We start from the raw sequence: 11,493 nt of genomic DNA, 5'->3' as shown, positions 1-11,493 counted from the left end.
GGTTGTCTTCCACACTCCTTTTAAGAACGCTATCATATCCATTTGCCGTCTGTTTAATAAGTTCAAATAAATAGACTTGCCCCTTGCAAACATTTCAATATCAGAGATAGTTCTAACATCATTGAACATCAAATTGGGAATGAATTGGGAAATCATGACCCGGGTCAGACTTGAACCCAGGTCCCTGTGGGAGCCACAGCGCCCCCACTGACACCACTCTTTCCAACCTGTGATCCTGTAATTTGTACAACTCTGTTATGTGTAGACTTTGGGCTTGTGGGCTCATCCATTTGAGAGTCTAACCTCACCCCGAGCATTAGGTCTGAGGATATTATTCAACAACTTACACACTGCAGCTGGGCGCCAGTTATTTATTTATTTCATTTTTTAAGTTGAAAGTTCTGCTGTGCATCTTACAAAAATGGATTTAAGCCCATGTGACTCGGAGACATTCCAAACCCAAGGTAGGCCTACTCGTTGGCAAATTCAGACTTTCCTATTAGAAAAACATAGAGGTCTATGTGCTGTGCTGTGAGTCAGCTAGCTTTACTACACCTGTTTTTGTTCCCCTAAGCTGGATTTTGCTCTGCCTTCTAGATGCCTCTCATTTAAACCATACTCTCTCTCTCTCTCCCTTTGTGTGTGTGTGCGTGCGATCTGTGCAGACGTGAAAAAAAAAAAAGTGTGTATGATGCAGAGGTGTGAAGGCCCTGTATAAGGTAGGTGTACAGGTAGAATTAATATGGTAGGACTTACAGTACTTTCTGAAGCCAGACTTTTACACCTCTGGCATGATGAGAGTGAGTGAATGCACAGGCATAGGGACCATGCTGACTCATCTCTCCTGTTTTGTAGTCCCTACAATACAATGAACAAAAGCTCACAGACACCACCAAAACCACAGAATCCCATTTCAGAATCCCATTTCAACTTTCTTCTGACCTGACCAGCAGACCTGACCAGATATACTTGAGTACTTCCACCAGGGGGCAGCAAGGAGACAACGTGAGCAGTTAGTTGTTATATTACCTTCTCTGACTTCTGTCTCCACTAGTTATTTAATCTCATCTCAGTGCAATAACCATTGTTTTTTTTTATTGCTCTTTACAAGCGTTTTAGCAGTGAAATCAAGCTTCTCATGATGTCATGATCAAAGGTGAAATGATTTTGAGTCATGATAGGGCCCTCAAAAGAGCCTCCCAATTTGAAATTGACATATGCTGTAGTTTTAAACTTTTTTATGGACTAGAATTTATAAAAATGTTTTAATGTAGGCCAAGTAACTCTCAAGATGTGTAGACAAGCAGGAACATACACATTTTTAACTAATATATCCACCTCATTCCTGAAGCCTATTTCTGTTCTGGTTTTCATCTTCCAGTGGTGTGGTTGTATAGGCTAGTGGGAATCCTTTTATCTGATTTTATGTCTACACAATTGCCTCCTGCAGGTGCAGCCAGCTGCCCTGTCAAGCTTTCTGCAGCAAGGACAGGGAGCTGTACAGCAGAGAGTCTAAACAAACACACACACACACACCACACACACACACCAAACACACACACACACACACGCACACACACACGCACACACGCACGCACGCACACACACACACACACACACACACACACACAGGTGACATTGTGTTGAGATGGGATGTGTTAGATGCCTGTAAATGGTTGTACAAACTGCTGTTCAACCCAGAGAGTTTTGTGTAGTTGGCAGTAACTCCGCAAAAACTACGCCAAAGAGACCTGTGGGGTATTCTACGAATCTCGATTAGTGGGTTATCGAGGTATGTTGCGCTCAAAGCCAGGCTATGCTGTGACACGAAAGTGGATCTGTTTTAGTGTCGCTATATCACCATGGTATCTTATGCTGTCAACCAAATCTGGTCGGGAGGAGGTTATGTGCTAAGTTATAGCTCAAATCGTGTAATCTACCGCACACTGACCAATCAATTGTCTTAAAAACGAAGTTCTCTCACGTGTAGGATTCTGTCATATATCTGACAGGTGGAGCTCCGCCTCTACTAACATTTTTGATCTCGAATGTGCTTTAATAGTGCTGTGCGTGCAAATATCCCACTATGGACGTGCATACCATACAACAACTAATGACAATTGATTTATTTGATGTTATAGGTTAGATACAAAAAAATACCGCAGTGTAGATTACTTTAATGCGGAAGTAATTGTTTTTAAATAGAGGCGGTCTTGTGCGTCTCCACGTTTCACGATTGGCCAACGTCATCCCAACACCGAGAACGCGCACAGATCTGAGCTGAAAGCCTAGTTTGACAAATATATCACATAACTGCAATCGTAGTATCACTTAACGTATACCCCTGAGTCAAGGCATATGTCTAACGTGCTTCATAGTATACCCCACTGGTCATCTACCAGCAGAGAGTCCAAACACACACACACACACACACACACACACACACACACACAGGTGTCATTTCCATTAGAGCTTATAATTTACAATTTAAGAGTGGCCATCAGCTGGATTATTATCTTGATGATGTGTGCACAGGATGACCAGAGGGGTATTCCAGAAAGGAGGTTTAACAAACACTGAGATAAAACTTGACCTCTGGGTTGTCTGAACCTGTGGCGACTAAACCCGAGCTGTCGGTTCCAAAACACCGGTTACCAGTTAGTTCAATCAACCCTGTGTTAGATAACCTAGAGTTGTGCGCGTTCACGGCGAACTTATAAAGGCATCATCTATTGAGAGTCGAAACCATGAGTGAAACCGGCGAAAGGAAGAGCACCGTATTTTTCAGAGGCGGAGTAGTCGAGGCTTACGAGGAGAGAACTGTAATAACAAAAAAAAGAGCCAATACTTGCGTCCGAGACCTTGCTTGGCAGAGAATAGCCTAACTGACCGTGTAAATGCGTACGTTTAGGATAGCCTATTTAATGTCAAAAGCACAATTAAATAATTCACTGGACATCACGTATTGTATTGACTGCTTTCAATGATGCTTTCTTAAACTAGCCTACCTTGTCACAGATTGACAATTTTCTATTTTAACGCGGGTTCTGCAGCTGTGGGCCAAGTTAAACTTTTGCGCTCCATCATTGGAAGGGTGAATGTCGGAAGGCATGGGTAGCCTATTGGACACATTTCGGTGCACATTTGGAAAATTTAATAAGTGATGCTGACCTGCCAGTTGGTGAAACTACACTTTAATGATCATCGTGGGTTTGTGTCCAGGAAAACGAATGAAGTTGCGCAGGAACTGCTTTAGCGCAAGGCAACTTTACGCACCAACCGACAGCTTGCCGATATGCTCTGCGTCTCCAACACTACAAAAACTCCCAGTCGGAGAGCGTGTGTAGCCTATTAAAAATATATTTTATCCCAAATGCCATCAGCATTCTTAACCAAACTTAGTGACAACATGCATACCCGGCTGAGCTGTACAGCTATTTAAACTTATTTATTAATTTTCTATAGGCTGTTTCCCCTTTTTTGTACTGTACTCGTTTTATATGATCAATGTGTCTTCAATGTGTCCTCGAGTGTCCTTTGGAGTAGGTAAGACTGTTTTTAGTGGCAGGCTAGCACATACCGTTGACTTGCGCTAGCCTAGCACCTGCGAACTCTGCAATTAGAACGACTGGATGAAACGTGTTGAAAACGGTCTCCACTGATAAATATCACACTTGCTTACTTGGAAATGAGGTCCTATGTCCAAAATCCTGAACCACCCCTTTAACATACCCAGTTAAGCCAGTAAACCTGCTTTCTGGAATACCCCCCAGGGGTTTGAAGATCAGCATCAACAAAGCACATATTTTGGCTGTCCTGGATTCCATTTGATCTTCACCTTTGAATGTGAGAGGGGCCGTTGCCCCATGTGCAAAAGAATCAGAGTGCTGCTTGTGTGTGAATATCCCTAAATGAATGCCCATTCTTTCAGCTCCAACATTAAGGTCATTCCTAAAGCTGTGTAACTTTCTAACTGGTCTGATTAACATAATATTTACCTATATGAGGCATATCATCTGTTCACATCACAAGTGATGGCAGAGCACTTGTGCTTCTGTATCAGGTAGTCCAGGCCATCTGAGGAGAGCTTATGCAGAGGCAGAAAGTCAGTACACAGTGCTGTTGTTGCCATACAGACAAGACACTTACGCAAATAAAGGCCTCTAAAGAGCAGGGGCCTGTACTACGAAGGGAGCTTAACCTACCCAGATGTAACCCAGGGTTACTTTGTTAAACCAGGGTTGACAAAACCTGGTTATCTTAAGTGGTGTTAATCGGTACTACGACGCTGATTATGAAGTTGATTTGTTGAGCCGGGGTTAACCTAATTGGAGTTTGTGCGCGTTCACATAAAAGGTCGGGTTGCAGCGCAAGTCACCACTTTCAATGATGACGCGATCACCTTATTTTACGGATGAGGAATGCACAATTATTATGACAAGTAACGAGGAATTAAAACCCACTCTACGACAAAAATCAAATACGTCGGCAGTGAGCAAAGCAAGGCTGTTGGCAACGTATTGCAGATCGGGTAGCCTAAATGCCTAAAAGTAAAGTTTTATTCCCACATGTTCTTCAAATATGTGTTACGGAGGATTAGTAGCTTGCGGAATGTCTGAAATGAGTTGAAATAATTAAATAGCCTATTTTGAGTTCATAGAAAGGCCTACAGATGCAACCCAATTCAGAAGTGGGCATATAGATTACAGTAATAAGGATAATTGAATGCCAAACGCACATGGCAGCAGGTGAAAATGATACACAAAAACATTATTCAGAATAGTAGGTTTATATAGTTATAGATTGCATTAATATTTCTTAATTATGAAAACATGTAGGCCTAGCTTATAGCCTTCACTTGGCCTCTGTTTTACAGCTAACAAGAAACAGGTGTCTTCGAACACTAGGCCTACTGTAGGAGGAAAGGCACCAGAGTGTTTTACAGTAGCAGAGGAGTTGGCCATCGCAAATAATAGTGGAAGGCCGATTATGGAGGGGGTTGAGGGAGGCATTCGGTCGGATTCTGGTGCTGTGGAAATGTGTAGCCTTTATGTGCAGGGTACATAGGCTAATATGACATTGAATTCAACAAGTTTGTTAAAATGGTGATTTTTATTTATTAGGCCTACTGTAGGCTATGTCCGATTTATTTTAGGCTATTCTTGCTCAGATGTTCAGCATACTGTAGGCCTATGTCCGATTTATTTTCGGACATAGCCTACAGTATTCTTGCATCACCGATTGAATACATGAATGTCCTCGTACGGGCATTGCTATGAGACGTCTTCCTAGATCATCTGACAAAAATAACGAATTCCCTCGGCTGACAATCTATATCTTCATAGAGAATATCGTCCGGGTAGGCTATATATATTTTCTGGCGGTCTCTAAAACCCCTCGCCCTGCGAAGAGAGTGCCTCACGATTTGCGCTCCAATGTCGTATGGATCATCCACGCCGATATGTCTCGGGAGAAATTGTTAGTGGAGGGGTGGTACTTATAAAGGGTGTGGTTAACAGAAACCTCGGGTTAACCAAGAACATAACCTGGTCGGAGCAGGTTTGAGATACAGCGTAAATTGCCATGGCAGCATACCTCGGTTAAAACCTATCCACCTTTCGTAGTACGGGTTAATCGGGAAGTTACGCCACACGTGATCAAGTTACTCTCGAAGTTACCCAGATAAGCCAGAAACCCCGCTTCGTAGTACAGGCCCCAGGCCTCTTAGCCCTCGGTCAATCACCTGTCATTTTGCACACCTGGGCCCCAATCACCTGCCACAAAGAGAGAAACCACAGGCAGCAAACACATTGTAGAAAATAACACTGCATTTTACTGCAGTGTCACAAGTATACTATAGACTGACCTAGTGTTCTTACTAGAGTAACATTACTAATGTGCTGAACTTGCATCGATGGGGTCTAAAACTCAGTGGTGGAATGTAACGAAGTACAAATACTTCATATAAGCTTCTAGTCTAGACCAGGCAAAGCGTGAGCTTGTAGCCATCTGCATTCGGTAGGCTATATTCACCAGACCCATGGCTACACTGGACATTGCCTTTCTGTGCCTTTCTCTGTCTGTTATCAGCGTTAGGGCCTCCTCTCCGATGAGATTGCTATCCGCGGATCAGCGAAGTTATAGGCTATGCCCATGCTTCTGTCACACGTCTGATCATTTGCGGCACAAATGAATGGTAGACTATTAATGAACCGGTGGCCGGAAAAAAACGTAACATTTTCCAGATTAGGAAATATTCCTTAATTGTGTGTGATCAAATAAAGATGCATAGCCTACAATTGGGGGGTAGTAATGTGAGCGTTCATTCAATGTCTATTCGTCTGAACCTAATCATAAAGACACCTTTCTCAGCAACTTTTCTGTTCAATCAGCATAATTGGCATTACGATCCACCCGACGTTTCCCTTGTCTACCCCGTTAAACTTCAGGCTCTCGTGTTTTGCTGACTGATATTACTCAGCAGATCACCCTAGTTAGATAACCAGAATTACAGTCTCTAGAATTGTATGTCAGAATGTAAACTGGGCCACAGATGGTAAGCACAATTGCATTAGCTTAAAACTATCTAGTCGAGTATAACCTAAAACTAGCTTAATTAAAATGGCACAGCCCATACTGATTTTTCGTTTTAGAATATAGTATATAAATCATTATGCAAATACTTTTACTTTTAATAAAGTACATTTAAAAGCAGGTACTTTTTTACTTTTACTTAAGTAGGGTTGTCATTGTGGTACTTTTACTAAAGTAAATATTTCTCTGTGTATTTGTACTTTTACTTAAGTACTGAGTTTCAGTACTTCCTCCACCACTGCTAAAACTTGAGATACACAACCTGAGTAAACTGGACTCACGCAGTGCACATGCGTACAAGTGCGATTCAGTCAGCAGAGGGAGCATTCTGCATTCCACAACCAACGGTCGGCAGTGTTCACCTTTCACAACGGTGTGTAGCTGACTTTTGGGACGGGAGTGTAACGTAGCTTTACCAGTGACTTGCTCTGTAAGTTTACAATATGTATTAATGTGTCAAATGTCAGAAAAATAAATAGGTCTATACTAGATTTGCCAATAGCAGTTGTCTTTCAGAAAAGTTTTGTTTACTTATTTAAGGCAACAAGTTTCCACCTTTTCTTCAAGTAAAATAAAATATTTCTCTCTTCATTTTCAAACAATTGGTTATTTTTCTTACACACAGGAGGCCTGTAATGGTCACAACTCTTTATTTCAGTTAGTGATCCATTTTTTGCTTACAACACAAAAATGTGTGCGAGAAGTGGTTTTATTTTGTGTTTCTTTATCAATTGTTGAATGGTGAAAGAATGAAACTCATAGATGAGCTGTAGGCCTATTGCTATGACTTTTCTCTCTATTTTTTTTCGTTGAACAGCATTTCATTGGTTAAGGCAGTAATCGAGGCCACCATTGTGACAAACTCAGTGAAGTCCGCTGATCCGCTCCCATCCTGGTCCAGCATGTTAAACAGCTTATCCACAGAATTCGGATCCTTTGCACTCTGAGGGGAAGAGAGAGTATGGCTGTTAGCATTGCCAACTTTATTTCAGAGCATCAAACATAGCTGCTGCTGTGGAATTGAAGTAATTTGATATTGTATCCACAAGACTCGAGTCTTTTGCATTCTGAGGAGAAGAGAGAGTATGGCTGTTAGCATTGCCAACTTTATTTCAGAGCATCAAACACAGCTGCTGCTGTGGAATTGAAGTAATTTGATATTGTATCCACAAGACTCGAGTCTTTTGCATTCTGAGGAGAAGAGAGAGTATGGGCGTCACTTTATTTCATAGTATCAAACACGGTTCCTTTTGTGGGGCAGCCGTGGCCTACTGGTTAGGGCTTCGGGCTTGGAACCGAAGGGTTGCTGGTTCGATCCCTGACCAATAAGAAAAAAATGGGCGGGGAAGTGGTTGAGCACTGCTCCCCGAGTGCCACTGTAGCAAGGCACCTAGCCCCTCACTGCTACCCGAGTGCCACTGTAGCAAGGCACCTAACCCCTCACTGCTACCCGAGTGCCACTGTAGCAAGGCACCTCACTGCTCCAGGTTAATGTGTGCTTCACCTCACTGTGCGCTCTGTGTTTTTCACTAATTAACGGATGGGATGGGATGAATGCAGAGACCAAATTCCTTGTATACACAAAACTTGGCATATAAACCTGATTTACATTTACATTTTTGTGGAATTGAAGTAATTTGAATTTGTCCAAATTTCTGGTCCAACACTGTTAACAAATGAACATTGATAGACTTCAAATGATGTTGATGGAATCTGTTTGTCTTATTTCTAATGCTGGCAAATTTGATTTGAAGTGGACATCTGTGAGCTGGTGACGCATGTCTTACCCCAAGGTCATCACCGAATTCCTTCTGCAGAAGACCCTTGAGCTCGGCCTTATTCAGCAGTTGGTCCTGGCCAGCATGCTCATGGAAGACTGAAATGAGTCCGACCATAGCTTGCTTTAATTGACTCATGACGACTGTTAAAGAGAGACAGCACAGTGAGTGTTTTCACAATGCCATTACTGTTTCAATACAGATACTGTACCAAGCGAAGAGTTTAGATTTCGATACTTTTTCGATTTCTAAAATTGGATTTGATTTAGGGGCCCCCACCACCTTGACGCAATCAGTAATATTGAATATTGTGTGTTACACTTAATATCATTACATTTGTGGTGTGTAGGTCTAATTGAGGGCCTGTCACTTTAAGAAGAATGTGAAAGTAATTAGCTTACCTTGACTGTAGGGTCACCAACTTGGGTAACCCTACAGTCACAATTAGCTACAAAAGACAGCGACAACTCCGGCACCAACTTGCCGTTAAGTTGGCTGTAACATAAAAGAAGGCTGTGCTTCGCGGGTGATTGATGGCTATCAATTTCTAGGATTTCCACTTGGCTGAAATGTTGGTGCTACATTTAAAAATACAATTACCCAGTCAGTTTATCTTCATCATATGCGCAAGTTAAAACGAATACAGTACACACAATTTTGACAGCCTATGTTATAGACATTATAAATAAAAACCCAGATTAAGTAACCAGTATCCAATAGGACAACAGAAGTGACAGACAGGAAAAAGCCCTCCGAGGTAGGCTAGGCTATATGAGGATATTCAAAAACCTGTTGAACTCACCGACAGCTGTGATCAGGATCTGGTTGCGGTGATAAGGGAGAGCTGGAGAGCAGTAGTTGTGCCATTGGAGGGAAATGCTGCATCTTTTATACCAGCCAGCCAGCCACACCTTCCTCATGACATGCCCTCTTTATCCTTCCCTCCACATAAACTACAATACACAAAGTACAAAGTATGCACATGGTATCTGCCTTGGCGAAAGATGCATGTTTTGACACACACAAACACACACACACACACACACAGACACACTGTGAGCTAGCTGTGCACAGGTTTACCTACACAACATACAGTATATACACGGTTAGAAGTCAGTAGTCGGTAGCTTGACAAATAAAATCGACCCAATTACTTGGGACTGCAGTGATGGGCAGCATTATTCACAGATAGTTATATTGATATTATTGTTTCTGATTAATTTGTTTTTCTGCTGGCCTGTGACACAAATATCACATACAGAGATCACAGAGGTTCAAATAACACTAGATTGAGCTAGTCCACATTGGACATAAATGCATTCTGATCATTTATAGGCTGTCAATTGCTCTCTATTGCTTTCATCTGTATCATTTGCATTGGGAAAGTTCATAATTAAGGCACACAAGCGAATGTCTCATTTGCACACATCTCATGTCTGAGTGCTCATATGAACAGCCACACTTATCACTCATGCAAATACAGCCATTAGGGAGGGTAGTCTTTTCACAGGCCACAGTGTCCCTCTGTCCCCCTTTCTCTCGTGTTTGCAGTGTGAGTCACCTTTGTTTGCTTTTCCATGATAGGAGATGTACAACTCCAACACAGAAAAAGTTGTTACATTGTAAAATGCAAAAAAAACAGAATGTGGCAATCTGCAAATATCGTAAACCCATACAGAGCAACCGGAAAGTTTTCATACCCTTTCAAGTTTTCCGCATTTTGTTATTTTTCAGACTGATCTTAAAATGGATTCAATTCATTTTTTTTCTCATCAATCTACACACAATACTCCAACACTCCACAAAAAAACAGGTGTTTGGAGTGTTTCGTAAATTTATTAAAAAAATAAAAGACTGAAATATCTCATTTACATAAGTATTCAGACCCTTTTTTATGACTCTTGCAATTGACTCTTCCAACTTGATTGGAGTCCACCTGTGCCTAAATGAATTCACTGGACATTAGTAGGAGAGGCACACATCTCTTTATATAAGCTCTCACAGTTGGTGATGTATGTCAGAGTCAAAACCAAGCCACAAGGGTCGAGAGAATTGTTCGTAGACCTGGGAGACAGGGTTGTGTGAAGACACAGATCTGGGGAAGAATACTTATGTAAAATGGAATATTTCAGTCTATTATTTTTTTATAAATGTACAAAACACTCCAAAAACCTGTTTTTTGTGTATGTAGATTAATAAGAAAAAATGAATTGAATCCATTTTAAGATGTGTCTGAAACATAACAAAATGTGGAAAACTTGAAAGGGTGTGAAAACGTTCCGGTTACAAAAAGGACACACACTACATATCAAATGTTGTAAATTACAAGTTCTACTTCATGGAAATTATGTGTTCATGTTCAAAAGTTGGTACGGGGGCAACAAAATGCTGGAAAAGTTGTGTAATGATAAAGACAACATTAGGAGGAATATTTCATAACTAATCAGGGTAACTGGCACCATGATTGGGTATTAAAAAAAAAACATCAGAGAGGCAATCTCTTAGAAGATAAATCTCAAGACATAACTTTTTAACCTAGCATTCCACTTGCACTTTATTTTCCCTACCTGCCCTCTTAATACCTTGCTATTTCAGTGAGATCTGAGACGAGTTAATACTAACATATCATTATCATTTTATTGACATGGTTTCATGTATGAATGCCTTTTTCCATGTATGTATGTATGTATGTATGTATGTATAGTATATGCTGTATGTTTGTATGAGAATTTTATAGCCTTTGTTTGCACTGATGTATAACTACCTCGACCACCCTACTCAGCCAGGCCCTGCATAGGGACCCCCCCCCTCCCTTAAATGGGTGTAAGTGTTGCCTTGCCCCTGACGCTTTAATGCTTGCTCTAGCCAGGGCTGTGGTCACCGTGGGCTCACGGCTCTGTAAAGTGCCCTAAAACGCTGGAAAAAACTGAACTGAACTGAACGGAACATCACTGTGAAGCACCTTGTATGCGGAAGGTGCTAAATAAAGATTGATTGATTGATTCATTCATTCATTTATTGATTGATAGTAAAGATGTAGAGGTATTCATCACTCTGTGTAAACCTGTGCAGACAAATTATTAAAAAATAGTTATAATGCTTCTTACCATGAAATTGCTAG

The 11,493-nt window shown here is 41.3% G+C and overlaps 1 protein-coding gene across 2 annotated transcripts; it reads right to left on the bottom strand.

The window, feature by feature from the left end:
- Nucleotides 1-7,229: 7,229 nt before the first annotated feature.
- Nucleotides 7,230-9,311, bottom strand: LOC121694013 (protein S100-A1-like). 2 transcript variants are annotated; one of them, XM_042073907.1, is made up of 3 exons: nt 9,175-9,311; nt 8,382-8,515; nt 7,230-7,537 (listed from the first exon to the last, which is right to left on the bottom strand). In XM_042073907.1, the coding sequence occupies exons 1-3, from the start codon at nt 9,290-9,292 to the stop codon at nt 7,391-7,393; spliced, it is 399 nt and encodes a 132-aa protein (XP_041929841.1). In that variant the 5' UTR covers nt 9,293-9,311; the 3' UTR covers nt 7,230-7,390. The 2 variants fall into 2 exon arrangements, with proteins under 2 accessions (XP_041929841.1, XP_041929842.1); XM_042073908.1 differs by lacking the exon at nt 7,230-7,537 and adding an exon at nt 7,687-7,785.
- Nucleotides 9,312-11,493: the final 2,182 nt, after the last annotated feature.

Source organism: Alosa sapidissima, chromosome 20 (genome assembly GCF_018492685.1).
Source record: "Alosa sapidissima isolate fAloSap1 chromosome 20, fAloSap1.pri, whole genome shotgun sequence".
NCBI classification, from domain to species: domain Eukaryota; kingdom Metazoa; phylum Chordata; class Actinopteri; order Clupeiformes; family Clupeidae; genus Alosa; species Alosa sapidissima.
The sequence above is the reverse complement of the archived record's forward strand: the minus strand, read 5'-3'. Positions and strand labels throughout refer to the sequence as shown.